The sequence below is a fragment of the Eumetopias jubatus genome, unplaced genomic scaffold (assembly GCF_037043125.1).
Source record: "Eumetopias jubatus isolate StellerSeaLion01/CBP00866 unplaced genomic scaffold, mEumJub1_p1.0 scaffold_14, whole genome shotgun sequence".
Taxonomy (NCBI): Eukaryota; Metazoa; Chordata; class Mammalia; order Carnivora; family Otariidae; genus Eumetopias; species Eumetopias jubatus.
In genome coordinates, this window is record NW_028274820.1 from 95,088,989 (window position 1) to 95,111,849 (window position 22,861).

Genomic DNA, 22,861 nt, shown 5'->3' on the forward strand with positions numbered 1-22,861 from the left:
AAGCAGAAACTAATTGTTGATACATACAGCATGGGTGAATCTCAAAAACATCAAACTAAATGAATGAAGCCAAATATGAAATCACCCCATACTGGATGATTTCATTCATATAACTTTCTGGAAAAGGTAAAACTAGAGATCAGACCAGTTTCTGCCAGGAACTGAGAGCCAGGAAAGGGGACAGAATGCAGGGAAACTAGGAACTTTTTGAGATGATGGAAGTGTTCTGTGTCTTGATTGTGGCAGTAGTTGCAGGATCATGTACATTTGTCAAAACTCACCAAACTGTACAGTTAAAATGGTACCTTACGGTATATGTAAATTATGACCGAATAAACCTGATTGTTCTCAAAACGCAATTATGAACTTTCTATAGACCTCTAACCCACACCTTAATTTCAGAACCTCTAATATGATATAATTCAGTCTCCCCTAGACCAGGAGTCTGAAAACTTTGGCCCATGAACTAAATCTGCGCCATCATCTATTTTAATACAGACCACAAGACTAGTTTTACATTTTTTTTTTTAAAGATTTTATTTATATATTTGACAGAAAGAGACACAGTGAGAGAGGGAACACAAGCAGGGGGAGGAGAGGGAGAAGCAGGCTTCCCTGTGGAGCAGGAAGCCTGATCCGGGGCTAGTTTTACATTTTTAAATGGTTGAAAAAAATCAAGAGTATTTCATGACACATGAAAATTATATGAAATTCAAATTTCAGTGTCCATAAGTAAGTTTTATTGGAACAGTCAGGCTCATTTGCTTACACAGTCTATTAGGTGCTTTTGTGCAATAATGCCATTGTTGAGTCTGCTGAGTTGTTTTGACAGAGACAAAACAGGCCCATAGTGCCTAAAATTTTACTATTTGACCCTTTCCAAAAAATGTTTGCTGACCACTGTCTTAGACACATGTCGTCGAAATTTTCTACATAGATTATTATAATTGAGAAGATTCATGCCAGGACACATCTCTCTTCATACACAGGAGCTCTAAAATTTTCACAGCCATAAAATGCTTTTTTTCAAGGAAACCAACATGTAAAGCAGATAAATGAAGAACTTTAAGAGTTAAGGTGTAGGGGGACTAAACATAGCCTTCGGTTAATCTCTGAAGAAGGCCCCTGAAACCCCCAGAACAGTATTTTTCAAAATGCCTGTTGGAACCAATTGGTTGTCGATCTAGTAAACTGACTTACAAGTAGCATTAAAAAAAAAGAGAACTGAAAAGTTCAGAAAAACAGAGTGCATTATATCTAATAGGGCTCCATTCACTATTTCTTTCACTAAATATCCAAGTACCTATGTGCCAGATACTGTTGCAAAAGGTGAAGATTAAAAAAAAAAATGTCCACAACAGACAAAAACTTTCTCCTGTGTATGTATTAGGGTAACTTAAAATCTGAATTTCTTACGGTGGTATTTTTTTTTAATTGTCCTAGAGCTCTACAGTAATTTGAAAACTACCATCATATGGTACATTTGTCCCAGAAGTGCTGTCAATAACTGCAGCCACATTACAAGAATGAAAATTATGTTTCATTTGATGTTACAGAGCTTCCAGAAGACAAAGTTAATTGAGTTCAGAGCAATTTTTATATTCTGTATCGAGGGCATTCCCAAGACCCAGAAAGGAATGTAATGTTACTGGGCATCAATTTCCCTCTATATGCATAGTCTTGATATGGGAAGAAACAAGACTAATAGTTTTTTAAGCCCAAGAGAAAACATGGAAACCAAAATAATCTCAGAGGGTAGAGGGTTGAAAAAAATAATTGCTTAATGTTAGGGTGTAGGTTGTATTAAGAATTTCTTCTACCATGCTAATTATGTATGATAGTAAATTAGGTTGGTAGCCAAAAGAAACTAAAAAATAAAGACTACCTCCCAGAACATGTCATCAATGCCTCCAGCAAATATTTAACAAAGGAATGAAACAAATGAGAGTATCTTTTTGGTTCTTATATTAAGTTATCTATAACATTACGACTACAAAAGCACTGCTTACCTTTAAAAAACAGAAAAGCTCCTAAACAGGCTCACCTATTTTGAATTCAGTTCTCTAACTATTGCTGATCCTGACCTCACAGAATAACCAATGTAGGTGAAATAGAGAAAGAGTAAAAGACTCAATTCAACTTCTTTTTTTCATTGTTCTTTTTTTTTTTTTCCAAATTCAACTTCTGAGGAAGACAAAATCCAGTGAGAATTACTGACAATAAAGCCTTGTTGTAATGACAATTTGAAGCAGAAACATAGGAGGCATAGCAACATACTGCATCTCCTAAACAAGGGAATTGTGATACAAAATATTCACTAAGTATGCAGCTAAATTAATATCAATGTGTCTAGGAAAACAAAGTGCACTTTGCAATTCTAAAGAAGACAACTTTATTATTGCGGAAAAGGAAAAAGGAAGAAAGCTAAGCAGCTGCCTCATTCTTCAACAGGTAAGCATGAGTTCTTAGAAAATGCTAAAAAACAATGTAGCCTGCTCCTTTCCTCTCTTCCCCACCGCTCACAAAACATAGGTCAACAGTTGTTAGGACAGCTTCCTATTCATCCTTATCAGGAAAGCAAGGGACAGGGAACTGAGAAAAGTCAAACTTCTCTAGCCTGTTATCCAAATATAATTTTTCTGATCTATTATCCAAACAAGATTAAATCAAGTTTGCTCTTAGGTTTACTACCTTCAAAGATTTGAGCATCCAGTACCAACATTCCTTTCTTATCTATTTACTGATAAATAATTCCTTTAACAGCCAGCACATGTAAGTGACTGATATCAGATAGTTTTCTAAATAAAAGGAGTGGAGGCCTAAAGGAGGGAGGGAGAGAGAAAGAGTACACAAAGAGACCACTAGAAATACTAATGACAAACAGCTATTTTATAGTTATGCCTAACAGGTATGTTTTGTCCACCTTCAAAAATACCTAGACAAGTGGGGCGCCTGAGTGGCTCAGTCAGTTAAGCGGCTGCCTCTGGCTCGGGTCATGATCCCAGGGTCCTGGGATCGAGTCCTGAGTCGGGCTCCCTGCTCAGCATGGAGTCGGCTTCTCCCTCTGCCCCTCACCCCGCTCAGGCTCACTCGCTCTCACTTCCTCTCTCTCTCTCAAATAAACAAATAAAATCTTAAAAAAAAAAAAGAAAAATGAAATAAAGAGAAAGAAAAATAATTAAATACCTAGACAAGTATTAACAGCAATACCAGAACTACACAAGCACACAGTATCCTAACGGGACTACCTCCTTTTAGGAGTATGAGGTAATCTAACCTGGTTTCACATGGCTCATAAAGATTGTTTCAATACAGTGGACCACATTATAAAGAAGATCCCATCCCAGAATACTGCTTAGTCAATGCATTATTATAATTACACAACTCAACTAAGGCTGGTGATAAGAGATCTTGAAAACAATATAATTTTAACTGTACTGCAATTGTAAGAAGCTCCTTCTGCAGAAACACAGAATAGTTAATAAATATCACACCCTCGTATAACACGTTTTTTAAAATAAATGTATTTATTATACCATACGGTCATGTTATCCTATATTATACAATATGGTCATTGAAAGAAACATTGGGGAAATATAAATGGTCAGAAGTAAAGGTTTAATGCCAAAAGCATAAGCACGTTAATTTCATAAATATTTAATAAGCTCCTGTCATTTACCAGAATATCCTATTTTGACATCTACAAAGTAATACAAATACAGGACATGAAATTTGTTCACTTCCCAACACAATTTAAAAACTAAAATCTACATTCTATGTTCAAGATGTTTGATAACAAGCAGTAAAAAAAACTGTAATAGCCAAGAAAAATGATCAGTTTTAAAAAATCACAGTATTACCTGATGAAATGTAAAATATTTTGCTATATTAAGTTTAAAAATATTATAAAACCATATATAGTGTATTAGACAAACATAAAAAAAGTTTTGGATACACACCAAAATGTTTATACTAATTATATCCTAGTGGCAAGATTACAGATTTTTTTCTTTTTTACTTTTTGTACTTATAGCTTTCTAATTTTTCAATAATGAATGTGCTTTCCCTTGATAGTCAGAAATTTTAATGCAGCTGAAATTTCCCTCTGAGAAACTTTAAAAACAAAAACAAAAAACTATTTTACTGTCAGGCAAGAGAATTCTTTAGAGTAAAATGTGTCATTTTACACAAGCATAACTTGTCACGTCTTTCCATGCACTTGGCAATTAAAGGTACTCATAAAGAAGACACCTAAATTAAAAGACCACAATACATATCAGTTCGCACTGAATTAACAATAGCAAATTCAAAGTTTAAATGATTTCTTGGAGGAATTTATTCTGCCATCCATAACACTGATACCTATATTCAAAAGAGATCCACTTATAATCATTTATTTCCCGCCTCCCCGATGCAAATACCTTTATTATCAGCTCCTATAAGAAATTATAGAGGGAAAACTATTCATCACTAAACATTAAAACCTGAGAGGAGGAGGCAGTATGAAACACTTCTAATTAAATTTAGTTAGGAGTATCCTTGTAGTTTCAGAAGATACCAATATGCTTTCCAATGACTGGCAATTTAAACTTAAATTCATTAGTGTAGTGGTTCTCAAGCATTGATACATGAGAACTGCCCAGGAAGCGTGCCAAATATTGAAACTTATGGCACTAACTCTCACCTACTGAGTCAGAATCTTCAGAGGGTAGAACTCAAACTATCTGGCCCTTTCAAATAAGATAGTGGAGACTGTACTTAACAAAAGACTTCTCTGTATCATTGCAAACTGTTCTACTAAGTCTTAAAGTTCTCAATATAAACAATGTTATAATCAGAGAATTACAATTTCATGACCCATACCCATTAACTTATCCATCCTTCTACTCTGAAATAGTCTTCAAAGTTACAATTCAACAAAACCACACATACACTAGAGAGTAAAGCAAGCCTAGAGGCACCTGTGCCTGTAAGACAAAGGCATATCCGATTCATGGAAAAAATAGACAGCAGATGTGACCCCTAGTATTTATCCATTAAAAACAATGTATCCTAAAAATAAATTTCCATGTCAACGGAACAAAGCTGTTTATAAATAAGAAGGAATGTGGAGGTGTGGGGAAGACAAGAGGAAGCTTCAGCAAGTTAAGAACCAAAAGCCAGGAAACAAGGCCAAATGAATGGTAACTGGGGACAAGGAAATCAGAATAAACTAAGAAATGGAAGAAGGAAAGAGCTCTATCCTTAGAATCCAAGAAGTTGGGGGAAATGAACAAATGTTAGAGGAAACTGATCTGAGCAGAAATAAACTAAAAATTAACTGGAAAGTCATGCAATTTAAGAAGATATGAGAACTTTAGATCAAATGATGGTATAGAACACATCATGGGCATAGATGGAGGTGATAAAAGAGGCTGAAGAATAATTATTATTGTGAACAAACTGATACTAGAGCAAGCATATGGGATGAATTCCCAAAGTAAAGATGATGAAGCAGGAAAAGGAACATTGCATAGATAGAAGAAAGAATGAGACGTTGAGAATTGGGAAACCAAATGTAAGCAGTAGGAAGGAAAGAGAACTTTGAGCAAAGTCAACGGAATAAGTCACATTATCTAATCAATAATTACAAAGCAGTTACTATACTAAATATTATCTCATTATTTGCAAAGTATAATAAAGTGTATTATTTTATATAGTACAATGCCAAATACTAAATGGAATAAATTTTCCTTAAAAACCAAATGTAAATAATTTGACAAGGTGTTAACAGGCTGAAAAATGCAAAAAACAGGCTGAGAGAGGCAGAAGCCAAAGAGGAAAAAGTGAAAGGTAAAAACTGGGACAAAAAGGAGGACAACAGAAAGAAATCAATCAAATCTATTTAAAAATGGGTAGGAAAAAATAAAGAGGTGTGAATGCACAATGGAAGACTAACCAGAAAGTGCCAGCACTGCAAGTGAAACCTGATGGAATCCTGACAGCTTCAGGATTCAGAAAGTAAGGAAGGAGCTCCAAAGCGTCCAGACGGATTTGTTAAGATAACAGATAACAATGTTAGGGAGCAGTAGAATGATTCAGAGGGCCAAAACAGAACTAGATTAAGAGAAGTGCAAAAATGGTTTTAAGTATAAACTGAGGCTGGCAGAAGGCTGGCAGGTCCGACAACTATCGGGCTCCATATCCCCAGGTCCGGCAAAAGAGCGGAGCAGCAGATGGGAATGGGATTGGGGCGGGGGGGGGGGGGGGCGGGTATACCACTCAGCGACAGAGCACAGACAAACAGAAGTACTGGGGGCCTGACACCGGGATGGAAAGGAGAACGGGAACAGTGGGATTTAAGGCTGAAAAAGTAAAGATTAAATCAAAACCATCTGCTGGATAAAACAGGTGAAGAGAAATCCCCCAAACAAGTAGAAAAGTGGAGGGGAGGGCAGCGGCCTGAAAAGGGGGACATCAGGGAGAGTGGAAGGGAACGATGCGCCCCATCACCTCCATGACCATGTAATAATTACAACAGCAACTCAAGCTGGGGTCCCGGCCCTGGCTACTAACCTACATCTATTCACCTGGATGCCGCCACCCTTCCCTGCCCCCCCACCCAACCCCAAAATAAGGAAAACATCGAAGAGATGAGAGCCTGGCTACCTTCAGCCAGCCGTGACCTTCTCGGACCAACCCTGAGTCTCGCCCCCTACTGATAGCCTCCTGCTCAACCAATGCTGCCCGAATCGCCCAAGCTGGGGTGCGAGTCAGGGAAACCCCCCTGGGCCGCTGTGTGTGTTTACGTAGCGAGGAGCTGCATGACGGAGAGGGACAAGGCGGGGATGCCCATCTCCCACCCCAGAGAACCCAAAGAAGAAGGTGGCTGAGGGCACCAGAGCCCCCACCGCCACTTCTTTCCCCCCAAAAAAACACCAGCCAGCCGAGCCCAGAGCCCGGAGGGGTGTACGGTGCGCCGGCACTCACCTCCTCGGGAATGGCAGGGTCCGCAGCCGAAGAGGCCGCGGCGCCGGCGCCGGCCTCGGGCTCCATATCCCCGTTGAACAGAGCCTGGCCCTGCTCCGCGCCACCGCCACCGCCGCCGCTCAGCGCCGCCATCTTATAACCGAGAGCCGGGGCCGGAGCGACCGCTGCTGGGCGGGGAGGGGGAAGGGAGGTGGAGGGCGGGGGGGGAGGCGGAGGCGGAGGACGGGGGGCGGCGGGGAGGGACGGCCGGGGCGGCGCCGGCGGCAGGAGGGCGCCTGGGCCACCTCAGGAACCGGCCCGCGGCCCCCGGCGCAGCCGAGCCTGAGGGGATTGGGGGAAGGACGCTAGGCGGGGGGCGGGGGAAGGGGGCGGAGACGACTAGAAGTCGCCGCGGCAACGGCGTCACCGCGTGTCACTGCCGTGACGTCACCCAAGGTGCGTGACGTAATCCCAGGCGCGCCCTCGCGCCGTCGTCAGGGGAGGGTTTCTTCCACTTCTGCCCACCCTCGCGCGAGCACGTTTCCTCGTCTCTGCGGTTTCCATGGCTCCGATTTCCTCCTTCATTCTCTTCTCGGTCCTAAACCTGTACTGTAATGTGGGATTTACTAGAAGAGCATGGGTGGTGTTCGAGGAGAAGTTAAAATCCTAGAGGGAGGAAGACGGGAAAGCCCGTGCTACTTGTGTTGTTTCCATTACAGCGAATGTCTCTGTGTCATAAAAATAAGACTTGAAACCCCAAGGTGGAAACGTTCAAGCGGAATCTGATAGAGATATATTTAGGAGCAGCTAAATTATCAGAATGATTTTTGTATCCGTTTCATTAAAGGACCTGGCCTGTTAAAGTGGGTCTAAACCCATCGTTGAGGAATAAAACATTTTCTTTAAGTCTTCCAGTCATTCAACAAATGTAAATGGAAAACTTTCCATGTGCTAGGGCCTGCACAAGGCACGACATTCTAGACATCTGAAGGATCAAAACTTTAATAATTTTTATTTTCAAGATAACTATTCAAAACATTTTAAATACTAGGTGCCTTTCATGAACAGGATATTTCAAGGTGTTAGCTGTGCAAAATATGCATGAAAACGAGGGGAGTTAAATTCCCTTTGTGAGGCCCAATTACAGAACGAAATTAAAGAAACCCAATTCATTATTACAATATGTTTATCTTAAAGGAAAAGGGAATATTCAGGAAAAAAAATTAAAGAATAGAGAAATAGAAGTGAAGAACATAGTGGGAGTTACTGTGGGCTCCGGATGGTGTACCGTTTTAAGCACCAAAGGAACCTAAACATCAACTCATGAGAAGCTTTGAACTACATTTTTTTTTTACTTCCCATTTGGAGGGAAGTCACCAGTGACCTCCTTGTAGTATTCACCATGATTAAAGAGATGGAAAGATGTCCTACTGACTCCTGAAGCAGAATGTCTTCATGGTGATAGAGTCACTATGAGTCCAGGTACTCTAGAGGTAAGGCATTGTGTGTGAAGCTGCTTGAATAATCAGAATACTAATATTCTTCTACAGTGAAAAATGGGAAATAGAGCCTATCAAGTGGGCATGGTAGGTTTGTTAGCATTGTTGTACTTTTTCTTCCAAGTAGAAAAGTCTCCTTGAAGAACTAAATTTAAATCAAAAAGTGGTTTGGCAAAAGTAGAGTAAATGAAAATTATCATAAGGGATAATGTCATCAAGCTATACTAGTCTGAAGCACCCTTCTTTTACTGTAAGGACATACTTCTAAAGTGACTAAAATAGCACCATTAGCCAGTCATGGCACCTTTTAGCCTTGATTTTATCAAAAACACAACTTGCAGCATTTTTTTCCTTAACAGTCCTATTTAATTGTTTTTTTAAATCAGACCCTAAAAAATTATATCATTATGACACTTCCTCATAACATTCAAAGTTCTAAGATTTGTTTTCATTGGTTCCATTTTAAATTATAGTCTTCTTTATCAGCAACAATCTGTAGATCATATCTTACATAGTTATTTCTCCATAGGATGACTGGTTTCATCCATTTAATACTGATTCTTGTTAGCTTCTATTCACTCAACATTTTCTGACCTTGTCTTTAAATTTTGGATATATCTTACTTGATTTCTCTAGGTTATTCTAAAGCCCCCACAGGATCCAGATGGGAAAATATGGAAAAAGCATAAACTCTGGAATACAAAGATCAGTATTAGCGTGCCACATCTTGGCTGTATAATCTGAAAGAAGGTAAGTTTGAATCCCTGCTTGTTGTTGTTATCTTAATCTATAAAATGAAGGTCATAATAATGCCAGCCCAACCTGCCCAACAGTATCATTGTGAGGATCAAACATAGATTTTTCCCTTAACAAAATCTGAATACCTTCTCAGTCAGAATTCAGACAAGGCATAGCAGAGATGACTTGCCTCTGCTCCATGATGTCTAGGACCCTCAGTTGAGAAGGCTCAATGCCTCCAGGCATTGGAGACTGGAATAATCTAGAGGCATATTGCCTCATATGCCTGATGGTTGAAGCTGGTACTTCAGCTGGGGTGGTCAGCCATAATAGCCAACATTCTTTCCTCATGTGGCCTGAGCTTCCTCATAGCATGACTGCTTCAAGATAGACTACTTACAAGGTGGCTAAGGGCTCCAAACGCTAGTGTTCCTATAAGCAAGGTGAAAGGGGTATTGCATTTTATGACCTAGCCTTCAGAGTCACACAGTATCACTTCTGTTGCATTTTATTTTATTTTATTTTATTTCTACTGCATTTTATTGGATATAGTAAGTCATTAAGTCTAGGCCAAATTCAAGGAAAAGGCATATAGATCCTACCTCTCAATGGAAGAAGTATCAAGGAATTTACAGTTGTGTTTAATTTACAGACGGGTTGTGTTTAGAATAAAGAACTAGCTATTATAGAAATAGTTACTTACCCTCACCTTCTCCAGAGGGGACTCTACACTCAAATCCTCCCTCTTTTTATTACTGGGAATCACCAAGACATATATCAGTATACTAATGAAGAAGCTTTTACCTTCTTTCTTTAGCATCTTACCACTGCATGCAAAAATAAATGCAGGGCCTTGACCATAGAACACAGCCTGTCTCCTCTTGGGCACTGCCCCCCGCATCCCAATAATACCATAGGCAGTATGCTCTGCTGAAACTCTCTACCCAAAGGTGTGGTACCGTGTTCTTAGAGCATGGGCCAAGGCAGTTTGTGATCTGCACAGAAACAGAAAAAACACCTCCTTCTTGTGCTATGGTGTATCATAGGGGCATCAAAGCAGTATTATCTTGTATTCTAAAGTCTTACAGTTTATTTTTTTAAAAGATACTATTTATTTATTTGTCGGAGAGAGAGAGAGCATACAAGTAGGGGCAGCAGGCAGAGGGAGAAGCAGGCTCCCTGCTGAGCAAGGAGCCCAATGCAGGACTGGATCCCAGGACCCTGGGATCATGACCTGAGCCAAATGCAGACAGACGCTTCCATGACTGAGCCACCCAGCCGTCCCTTACAGACAGTTTAATCAGTGCAGTTCTTACAGGTTTTATTCACAGTCCCCTTATGCCCTGAGGCATTCATGTACTCACAGGAAGCTGGAATACACACCTAGGTAAGGAACATTCCTCAGATCTTTGCTCCAGTTAATGTCTGGATCACTGAGAAGCCTTGCTGATATGTCTTCCAGTTTATTTCCAACTGATGGTTCTATCTTGAATCTTGCATTCTAATAGACATTGGATAGTCCCACCCATCATCTGGACCTGCCCAGTCAGGTCTGATCCACATTAATGTGGTCAACTCCTAGAAAACAAGTAACCAACTTCTAGGAAGCTTCTACAGCTCCAACCACATTCAAAGATATATAGCTGATTACAATTTAATGTTTTCTTTATGAATCAAGGTCATCATTGTGAATAACACATCTTGTATTAATAGAAGGATACTCTCAGAAGCTATTTAGGTATGACTAGAAAATAGAATCATGGAGTTGATTCAGGGCAGCCTTCCTGCTGATACTTGGAATCTTATCAGTGGAATTCCAGACTCTATCCAAATGTGATGGGGACCTCACTAAAATACTACATTCAATGGTAACTTTTTTCCCTGAAATTGAATTGAAACCCTCTGCTTTATGACATCTATATTCTGGTCTGTTTTGCCTTTAGAGGAACACAGGACAAGTCTATTTTTTATTCTGTGTAACTGCTTTCAAATATTTGAAGGGAGTTCTGTTTCCTTCAGTTCTTTCCTCAAAGCATTTTCTCATCTTTACTATTCAATTTTCCTCCTAAAACGTGTCCCAGGGCACCTGGGTGGCTCAGTGGGTTAAGCATCTGCCTTCGGCTCAGGTCATGATCTCAGGGTCCTGGGATCAAGCCCTGTGTCTGGCTCCCTGCTCAGCAGAGAGTCTGCTTGTCCCTCATCCCTCTGCTGCTCCCCCTGCTTGTGCTCTCTCTCTCTCTCTCTCTGTCAAATAAATAAATAAAATCTTTTAAAAAACAAACAAAAAAAGTGGTCCCTTGCATCGAACACCATTCCAGATTTGCTCCAACTGACAGAGAATAGAACCTCTGATTGCAATAACCTAGGACCCATGCTTTTGTTAATAGAGTAAAAAATCATATAAGCAATCCCACCCCATTATTGGTACCCTTGAAGCTTGGAGTCAACAAAAAACCTGTGTGTGTGTGTGTGTGTGTGTGTGTGTGTGTGTGTGTGTGTGTGTGTGTGTGTGTGTGTTTAAATAAAATGCTATCCCATCAAGTCTAGGTTTTCTGTAATCCCCTGTTGTCATGTCATGAATTAGGCACTCTACTGAACCCACATTTCTCAGGCTTTTTAATTCTTGAGGGAAGACCTTGCTTTTAGATTCATGAAATGTATTAGATATTATATTTCCCTATTTTTTGAATTTTTAAAATAACAGCTTTATTGAGATGTAATCCATATATCATATGGATTTAAAATAGACAACTCATGGGGTGCCTGGGTGGCTTAGTCATTTAAGTGCCTGACTCTTGATCTCAGCTCAGGTCTTGATCTCAGTGTCGTGAGTTCAAGCCCTACGTTGGACTCCACACTGGGGGTGGAGCCTACTCAAAAAAAAATAATAAAGTAGACAATTCACTGTTTTTTTCATTTTTTAAAATTTAAATTCAATTAATTAACATATAATATATTAGTTTCAGAGGTAGAGTTAAGTGATTCATCAGTCTTATGTAACACCCAGTGCTCATGACATCACGTGCCCTCCTTAATGCCCGTCACCCAGTTACTCCATCCCGCCACCCCCTCTCCTCTAGCAACCCTCAGTTTATTCCCTATGATTAAGAGTCTCTTGTGGTTTGTCTACCTCTCTGGTTTCATCTTGTTTTTTTTTTTCCTCCCTTCCCCTATGCTCCTCTGTTTTATTTCTTAAATTCCCCGTATGAGTGAAAACATATGATGGACAATTCACTGATTTTTAGTATATCCATAGAGTCAGGCAACTATCATCACAATCAGTTTTAGAACATCTTCATCACTTCAGAAAGTACCCAAGATATTATATTTTTAACATTTACCAGAGGATATTTGTATCAGTATGTTATTTCATCTTATAACATCTTGCTTATACTACCCTTCTGTGTGTTAATAAGATACAGAATTCTTTGAAATATTCTTTGTGAATTTGATAATTTGGAGTGTTAAAATTTTTTAAGTTTGCTTTTATTGCATGGTACAGTGGACTATATACAGTATGCTTCCTTTTGGCAAGAAGCAAGGGGAAACTATATATAATGAAAATGGCACCTGATAAGGGATGAGTAAGAACAGGGTACAGGAGAATGAAACTTCTCTGAGTGTATCTTTTTTTGTGTTTGTGTGAGTATATCTTTTAAGATAGTTTTGCTTTATGGGACATGTGAATAAGTGAATAAAAGTAAAATCTAACCAAATGAACCTAATCATATATCAAATTCATAACATAACCACACAAAAAAAGATTAATTCAAGTGGCTTTTGAATGTCATTTTCTCACTATAGAGTATAATGAACTTATGCCGTGTTAAGTTAGCTAAACTGGAACTGTTTGCCAGAATCCTCTTCCATCAGGTAAGACCTGCTCACTCACTCCAAAATATATCCCCTGAGACAGTCCAGAGCAAACTCTCTTCACCAAGGCTGTAAGATAATGCATTTGTGAAGGTAACTCTTAGAGCTCTCTGCTGGCTCTCATCCGTAAGCAAGAAATGATGATAATTGCTACCATTTCTATGGGATGCATGTTTAACTCAGTGATGACAGGCTTCTCCTGCAGGACCCCCATTACTGACACTGTAATGAGAGCCCAGGGTAGTAACAGTCTGACTCGTACTGCAGTCCCCCCTCGTAGCTTCTAGCTCAGCTTCACCGATTTCATTTTTGCCTTGCGTCTCCCACTTCACCTCTGTCTTTCCTTCCTCATTGTCTGGCTGAGGATTTTAGGATCCAGCAGCAGACCCACAAACACCAGGCTCACCTAGACTGTTTAGCCAGCTCCACGGTTGCCTAAGACCAAATCTCTGTAATATATTCCTATTATTTATGTTTCTTAGCACTTTCGCTTCTGATTAAGTACTGACTGGAGTATGTTCAAAGAACAAAATGCACTACAAATAAATCTTTGACTTTATTTAGAAGTCTTATTATTGGTAGTGATATTGGTTTTGTAATTCTGAAACAATTTGTATTTATTGTGGATAGAGCAACTGAGTACGTATGATGGTGTTGGGAAGCAAGGTTATTACTGTGGAAAAAGTTAGAAATATTTGATGAACAGAAGTTGAAGAAGAACTCTGTGATGCTGGATTTGAGTTGGAATAACTGTATTAACATAGGATTTAGAGAAAAATAATGTGTCTGTGAACATGTATCTATGTATAGTTTTAGAAGAATACATGCTAGTTATTATACAGAGAAGAAAAGATAGAATTAGAAAAGTACATATACTATATAAGTACATATACTTATAAATGTTTATATAATACAGATAATTATATATATATCCGTATGTACATTTATACCTACATATAGCATATATAAGTATTTATATACATGTGTACTATACATATATGATGTGTCTATGTATATATAAATGTATCGGTATAGATGTAGATATAGATTCATATAGTCTTAGCTCTGTGCACTGAAAAGAGGTGGCTAGGAGTATCAATAAGTATACCTGGTACCTGGATCTTGATTTTGAAATACCATTCTCCACTGTAAGTAATAAGGGCTCCTTTGAGAAATGGCTGATGCCAGATCTGGGGCAGGAAATGTATAAATTGAGCTTGTACAGTATGCACTTTGGTAAACTCCAGAGCAAGGGCATGATAGAATTAGAAAAAAAAATCACCATTTTGCCACTGCCAGTGTAATAATTACTCCTGGTTAGGACCATTAAGTTGCTGAAAGTCTTACTGGGTAAAAGACTTTTCGGGGATCAGGGCAGTCCTATGGTTTCATAATGCTACCACACAGATATCTCACTAATTATAAAGGGGGAAGTGTACATTTACAATAGCAGTCCCTCCATTAGCCAAGATAATGGGATAATTCAACATTATATAACAAGTCCTGATGTGGTGCATCGTCTATGTAGTATTGGGGCCAAATAATATTTAACCTGAACGTAACCATGAGGAAACCATCAAATCCAGAATGTGGGAGATTAGATAAGACAAACAACTCTAACTCTTCAAAAATTCAATAGTATGGGGGCGGCTGGGTAGTTCATTTAGTTGTCTGACTCTTGATTTTGGCTTAGGTCATGATCTTGGGTTCGTGGGATCAAACCCCATGTCAGCTTCTGCACTGGGCATGGAGCCTGCTTGTCCCTCTCCCTCTTCTCCTCCCCCACCATCTCTAAAATAAGTAAGTAAAATCTTTTTTAAAAAAATATTTTAGGGCACCTGGCTGGCTCAGTTGGTTAAGCAACTGCCTTCGGCTCAGGTCATGATCCTGGAGTCCCTGGATCGAGTCCTGCATCGGGCTCCCTGCTCATCAGGGAGTCTGCTTCTCCCTCTGACCCTCCCCCCTCATGTGCTCTCTCTCATTCTCTCTCTCTCAAATGAATAAATAAAATCTTTAAAAAATATATTATAAAAAATTCAATATTATGAAGACAAAAAAGTCAAGGGCAGAAAGTCAAAGGAACTATTCTACATTAAAAGAGATTCAAGGAAGAAAAGAGATTAAAGAGCTTTGACAACCAAATGCAATACATGAAATTTAACTGAATCCTGGATAAAAAAATAAACTGTAAGAGACATTTTTGGGACAATTGGGGAATTTAAACAGCTATATATTAAATAATAATTACAAATGAATGTGAATTAATGTTGATATCCTTATTTTTATAAGATGAATGGTGAAGTGTTTAAGGCTGAAATACCATTGTATCTGCAATTTACTTTAAAATGGTTCAGAAAGAAATGGAGATAAAGATAAAGAAAAGGCAACAATTTATTAACAATTAGGGAATCTAGATAAAGGATATCATCATTTGTTTGTAGTATTATTTTGACTTTTCTGTATATTTGAGATTAAAAAAAAATGTTGGAGGGGCGTGCCTGGCTGGCTCAGTTGGTAGAGCATACAGCTCTTGGTCTCAGGGTTGTGAGTTTGAGCCCCGTGTTAGGTGTAGAGATTACTTAAAAATGAAATCTTTAGGAGTGCCTGGCTGGCTCAGTCTGTTGAGTGTCCAACTCTTGATTTCTGCTCAGGTCGTGATCTCAGGTTCATGTGATCAAGCCTCGTGTCAGGCTCTGCACCCAGTGGGGAGTCTGTTTGAGATTCTCTCTCTCCCTCTCCCTCTCCCCTTCCCTCTGTATTCTCACCCTCTCTGTCGCTCAAATAAATAAATAAATCTTTGAAAAAAATAAAATCTTTTAAAATGTTGGAGGAAATTTCTCTTTTATTATATAAAAGAAGTGCATACTTATAATAATAAAACATTGTCATAAGTTTCCAAAGGAATGTTTTTTCAGGCAATTAAAAACCTGCTAGTCATCTACTACTATTAATATTACATTAAGTTTTAGGGGTGCCTAGGTGGCTCAGTCATTAAGTGTCTGCCTTCAGCTCAGGTCATGATCCCAGGGTCCTGGGATCGAACCCCGCATTGGGCTCCCGGCTCTGCAGGAAGCCTGTTTCTTCCTCTCCCACTCCCCCTGCTTGTGTTCCCTCTCTAGCTGTGTCTTGCTCTGTCAAATAAATTAAAAAAAAAAATCTTAAAAAAATATATATATATTACATTAAGTTTTACCTTCTTACATTGGACTGATTCCTGATAAATCTAGTTTTATAATGCTTTGTATTTTCTGATACGGTGGACTTAAACCTTTTTCTGTCATGATTCATAGACAATAAGAGTGATGAGACAAAATTTTTGCTGTGTCTCGCTCAGGTTTTAATAAGACCCTGTAATGTATTTCTACATATCAAATAGGGATCTTCTCTTATCTTAAATGTTGTTATATTATTCTAAGTATGTATTTGTAATACACTTTTATTATAAACATTTGTAGCAACACCTGTCCTAGTAACTTCTTGTTCTTAAGATATATTTATGGTGTCTCATAGTTCATTTCTTCTACATTTCTTTCATTCATTCAACAACATACTTATTGCATAGCTACTGAGTGCCAGGGAATGTGCTAGGCTTTTATGTAATCCGAACAATAATGAGAGTCTCAGATGTTTTGTTCATTTGTTTTAACATTCACCATTCTTCTGGGAGAGCAGACTGTTTTTTGTTTTTTTTGGATTTTTTTTAAAGCAAATTGGTTATTTTTTATTTTTATTTATTTATTTATTTTTTTTCAGAGAGAGACAGAGAGAGAGCAAGAGTGAGAGGGGAGGCCCAGAGGGAAAGGGAGAGAGAGAAAATCCTAAGCAGGCTCCATGCCCAGTACAGAGCCCAACATGAGACTTGATCTCAGGACCCTGAGATCGTGACCTGAGCCTAAATCAAGAGTTGGATGCTTAAACTGACTGAGTCACCTGGGTGCCCCCACAGTAGACTGTTAAAGAGCAAACATCTAATAGTACCCAACTTTTATAGACATCACAACTATCATTGTTTCATGTTTAATGTCTCTAATGCTGATTTTCAAATCTGTGTTTTGCTTTATGCCTTTTTCTGAGATATAGAAACCTTTCTGTGAGATCTTGCTTCCTACATCACAGAGAAAATAGAGGCCTTAAGACATGAACTCTCTAGCTTCTAACTGCCCCCAAGTACAAACTTCTATGCACTTTTTAACCATTTTTATCTCCTTCCCTAACTCACAGGATGAGGTGTTGCTTCTCTTTCTGTATTTGATACTGTTAGCTGTTTACTTTTTCTCAAAAATCTCTATTGCCTTAGATTTCATGATTCCACACACTCCCGGTTCTTCTCAAAAAAGGTGAGTTCTTTCTTGGCTTCTTTTTGGGGTCAGTTTTCACCACTGGCAGTTTAACTGGGGAAAGAGGACTCCATCCTTTACCCATTTCTTTCCTCACAGAATTCCTTTTACCCTCATACCCATTCCATGGGTTTTATTTACAATGATGATTTCTAAATGTGTACCACAGTCTAGATACCTGGACTCAACCTTTAGTATCCAACTTCCTACTTCACGTCTGTACCTGAATGTGTCACAGGCGCTGCAAACTCCACAAATCCCAGACTGAACCCTACATTCTCCACTTGATGCTCTAATAGCTGCTCAACCTGTATTTTTTTTTATTTCAGTTGGTGCCACCACCTTTTGACTTTCTTATTTAAAAATAAATATTGGGGGTGGCTCAGTTGGTTAAGCGTTGACCCTTGATTTCGGCTCAGGTCATGATTTCAGGGTCATGAGATCCAGCCCTGTGTTGGACTCAGTTGCTGAGCATGGAGCCTGCTTAAGAGTCTCTCTCTCTCTCTCTAAAAAAAAAAAAAAAAAAAAAAAAAAGTTTAAAAAAGATAAATACTAATTCCCCCCAAAAAGCAAGAGAACAACAAGAAATCTTTAGGAGATGATGGATATGTTTATTATCTTGTTTTCAGTGATCATATCCCAGGTGTATGCCTATGTCCAAACTTATCAAAATGTACATATTAAATATTTGCAACTTTTTGCATATTAAGTTTATCTCAATAAACTTTTTTAAAAATTAAAGAAAAAGATAAATGCTAATTCCATGCTCTCTGTTACTAATGTAACAAAAATCTTTGAGTTAATCCCCGTAATATTTTTTAATATTTCATTCCAGTTACTTTTGAAGTTTTTCAACAACAGGTTGAAAAATGTATGTCTTCTCACCTTCATATCTTTTGCATATTGAGTGTCCTCCTCAGAAGGAAAATCTGGATTCTTCTCTTTTAAAATTCTTTTTTTTATTACTTGGTTACTTTTTTAGTTTTTTCCTCCTGGATCTTGGTTTCTGGTTTTGACATCTGCCAGGATTACTTCTTGCTCTGTTATTATAATGACCTGATATTGGGCTTAACCAAATGTTAATTTAACAATTTTATAAATATATTTGATTTAGATTGCCAGTGTATATGTTGATTGCATTTTATGTATTGTATATATTAAAGTAACAATAGCTTTGAGAGGTAAATATCCTAATTATGCAGATTCTTCAATCTATATATTAACATCTCTCACACTATTTAAAATTAGCATGGTTCTCTAGGCAGTGCTTTTCATATAAGACCTTTTCTTGCATGAATATAAACTTGTCTTCCCTGATTTCGTACAGGACAATAATTCACTCTCTAGGAAGTGTTATTAGTTGTTAAAATGATGAAAGAAAGTTAGATGTTAGGAAATTAAGGGGCCAAGAACTCTGTTTTTTAATAAGAAGATTGAACACTTTATCATGTTTATCTTTCACATTATTTAATACATTACAAGCATATTATAAGTGCAGTGGGTTGTTCTGGGTGAGAGTAGGCCCAAAGATTTTTGAAACGCTGAAGGGAAGATGTGGCTAAAACTGCCATTTAAAGGTTGTAAGCAGGAGATTGTGGGTGGGGGCAGGGCCATAGTGGTGGCAGACAGCCAGGCTCGACTCAACCAGATGCTGAATATTACTGCAACTGAATTATAGAAGATTGATAATGCAGACAGCAGCTTCATAATATTACTCCACCTTCAGAAGTTTTTCAATATATAGATCCAGACTGAAACTCCCAACCTTATATGGAAATGTGCTTAGAGATATCTCTAGCTAAAAATGAATAAGCTAAAGGCAAAACTGACACAATAAAGAAATTTAAAACCCTTCTGCTTCAAGCACTGATGGCTTAGTATTGAAGCATCCAAGGTGAGGATCACCCGTCTTCATAACTAGTTTATTTTTCCTGGGTCTGAAGGTATCTACTCCCTTCATTGAATTGACATGCCTGTTACAAGGTGTTTGTGAGCAATAAACAATATTAAAGGTTTCTTAATAATGTGGAACTGGACCAATTACTTCAAGGCCATTATAATTTCCTCAAGACACTTGTCCTTGTAATTTGACCTTGCTGGATGTTGAAAACTTGAAGTAATGGGAGGTGTGAAACCAGTTTTCCTTTCTCTTTCCCTGAAGATTTATTTCACTGGCAAGTTTACAGCATATAGTTAATCACACATCTTTGGGTATGATTTATTTAATTATTCTCCGTGGGAAATAAAAATTAAAAGTTACGAAGTTTTATTTCTAGAATGGGTCTAGATATAAAGTAAGTACCCCATTTTTTTCATCTCAATACATTACATACGTACATATGTATATAAAGTCACAATTAAAATAACCACAGATGTTAAGTATTCTGATTTAGATATATGCTTCTTTGTCCTTTTGGATGTCAGTTGGAGAAGATATGCGGAGATGTTGGTGCATTTTGCATTGAGACGAATTATACCTACCAGTTGCTTATTTCTGTGGCAAATAAAGATTTAGTTGGTGGGGGATAATGTTGAGAGCTGCTTACCAGAAATGAAGAATGAATGGAGAGAAGAAGCTGATGGGACACTTTGGTGAGAGTCTTTGTATGGTCTTGGGCTTGAGCACCTGGAAAGCAAAGTGCCATGGATAGGGAAAGCAGGCCTTTCTCCCCATATCTACACAGAACCCAGCCTGTTTGGGTGCAGACAGTGACTCTGGGATTACCAGAGGGCTGCATCTTTGGCACGAGTAGTGGAGAACCTGCAAAGGGCACCCTCAATAGTAGCATCAGTGGTTCTTCTTTAGACAATGTCAAGGACAGTGGACAATGGCCAGGGGCAACTGAAACAGAAGAGTAAGAACATAGTAGACCTCGAGTGGGAATTGGCTTGTGAACACCCGGAAGGTGCAGGGTCAATGTTACATTATTCCAGGGACACCATTCACATTTTATTTGGTATAAATCTCAGTTGTGCTCCAGGATGTGACGTTCACCCAGGACACAATATCAATCATGCACCCTGGAATTGGGCAATGTGGCTGCCTGGTCCTGGGAAGCATTCCTTCTGGAGACTCCCAGAAATAATTACAGGCTGCTTTACATGGGCTACTGAGGTTCAAACTATCAGCTGGTAGACTTAAGCTGTTGTGATTTTGAGTTTTCAGTTAATATATTTTCATTTTATTCATATGGTCTAATAGCCTCTGGGAATCCTGGCTGCTTAGATTAGGTGTTTTTTTTTTTTTAAGATTTAGTTTATTTATTTGACAGAGAGACACAGCGAGAGAGGGGAAACACAAGTAGGGGGAGTGGGGGAGGGAGAAGCAGGCTTCCTGCCGAGCAGGGAGCCTGATGTGGGGCTCGATCCCAGGACCCTGAGACCATGACCTGAGCCGAAGGCAGATGCTTAACGAGTAAGCCACCTGGGCGCCCCCTGGCTGCTTAGTTTTATACTGTTCTTGTCAGATATTGCTGCGTTCTCTTATAGCAGGGGCCCAGCGGGAGTCTCAGCAGTGTTCCAGATTCAAGTGTATTTGGCCATTTACAGGAGGGCTTGGAATGCCTTGTAGGTGGGTTAAGGACCATGAGCCAGTATTGAATAGAGTGATTCTGGTAATAGTATATTATCTATTATTTAGATTATTCTCCATTCTTGCTGTTCTCACTCATACCTGAGTTTTGAGGTAAATCTGCAAAAGGGTCATGTTTAATTTAAATCTGTTCAGTATGGAGTTGACAGCAAACTCCAGTGGAAGAATCACAGTGCAGACCATTCTGCAGTGAGGCCATGCTGTCTGAAGGAGAGAATCATACATCTTTGAGAAACATTTCTTCATACATTACTGGGCTCTGATGGAGACAGAATATTTGACCATGGAGAACCAAGGGGCTGTGAGTCCAGAAATAGCGCATTAAGGGCTTTGTCAGTCCTGCCAAGTTATAAAGTCACATGGAGCCAGTAGCAGTCCGTCAAAAGATTGAAATGGTATATTTGATATCAAGCTTGAACAGGACCGAAAGACAGAAGCAGGTAGCCTAGACCCTCATGTCACCCACCACAATGACACAAGTACCCCTCTCCTTGCTCCATACCTATGGCTGTGCTGTGGAAGAAGGTTCTGTAAAACCAGCTAAAGGAGGAAGGAGAAGCCCAAATTTGGCTCATAAATGTGTCAGCTAGGTACATGAGTAAAAACTGAATATGTATATGGTTGCATTATGTCCACATTTAGGGATGGCCTTAAACAATTGTTGGAAGGGAAAATCTTCCCAGTAGGCAGAGCTATGAGTGGTACAATTGATTACCCACTTGGTGGGGAAGGGGAAGAGGGCCAAAATGAGAACATATGCCTATTCCTGTTCAGTGGTCAGTGACCAGGGAAAGCCTGACAGATTGGATACAAGGAAATCTAGGGACGGGTCTTATGAACAGACACAGGAGAGTTGGCACAAAGTGTGCAGATCTCCATATCAAATGTTCACGTCCTCTAGGCAGTACTCGCCATGGATAGGCATTCAACAGCCAAAGAGACCAAATGATTAGGCCATTTGATGTCAGCCAGTCTACATCATAGGACATCCTAGGGCTGACGCAATGGGCACATGTGGCAGAGGCTGAGGTTACGCACAGGCCCAGCAGCCTGGCCTCCCACTTGCCAGGGCTGTTCTAACCACTGCTGCCAACCTGTCATCTAAGAGATCAGCAGTGAGCCCCAGATGTGGCATTATTTATTGAGGAGACCAATTGGTTACTTGGTGGCAAACTGACCACATTAGGCATCTTGTTTTCTCCCTTAATAGTACAAAAAATACCTAGCAATCTCTCAAAGTCAACTAATAGAGCTCTACTTTATTTTTTTTTTTTACAATGAACAAGCTGAAGAAAACATCCTTTTATGTGTAACCCCTCGATGCTTTTACTCCTATGGGATATAAAGCAGATGTGGCACTACTTGAAAAAGGTACGAACAACTGTAATTTAAATAGATATTGCCCATTGTTTATAAAAAAAAGCTCTAACGCTTCCTATTTCCACCAACAAATATGTGAGACTTTCCTTCTCTGCACATTCTTGCCAACAACAGGCATTATTCTTGGCAAATAGATTTAAAGTGACATCTTCTTGTTACTTTAAGTACATTTCCCTGACCACTAGTGAGTTTACTATATTTTTATGTGTTTATTGGTCATTAGATTTTTCTCTTCTGTGAATTGTCTTCATGTGTTTTACCACTTTTCTACTGGATATCTTATTCTCTTTTGCCTGAGTTTGTAAGAGCTTGTTATATATTATGGTTATTGAATATGTATCCTCTTTATTATAAATATTTTCTCTGAATCTACTATCTGTTAGTTTAAATTATAGTATCTCCTCCACATTTATTCATACAAAAGTTGAAAATGTTTATAGAGTCATATATGTCTATTTTTTTTCTTTTATACCTTCGGGCTTTCCAGTGTCTCC

At 38.9% G+C, this 22,861-nt stretch overlaps 1 protein-coding gene across 5 annotated transcripts in view; it reads right to left on the bottom strand.

The window, feature by feature from the left end:
* The window catches only part of BRAF (B-Raf proto-oncogene, serine/threonine kinase), a 180,039-nt gene extending 172,927 nt beyond the window's left edge, over positions 1–7,112 (bottom strand). For 4 of the 5 annotated variants that reach the window (XM_028106169.2, XM_028106168.2, XM_088018585.1 and 1 more), the window contains exon 1: positions 6,970–7,112. In XM_028106169.2, coding sequence (XP_027961970.1) covers positions 6,970–7,101 — 132 coding nt within the window. In that variant the 5' untranslated portion in view covers positions 7,102–7,112. The remainder of the gene's footprint in view (positions 1–6,969) is intronic. The other variant, XM_088018584.1, reaches the window with a different exon arrangement.
* Positions 7,113–22,861: the final 15,749 nt, after the last annotated feature.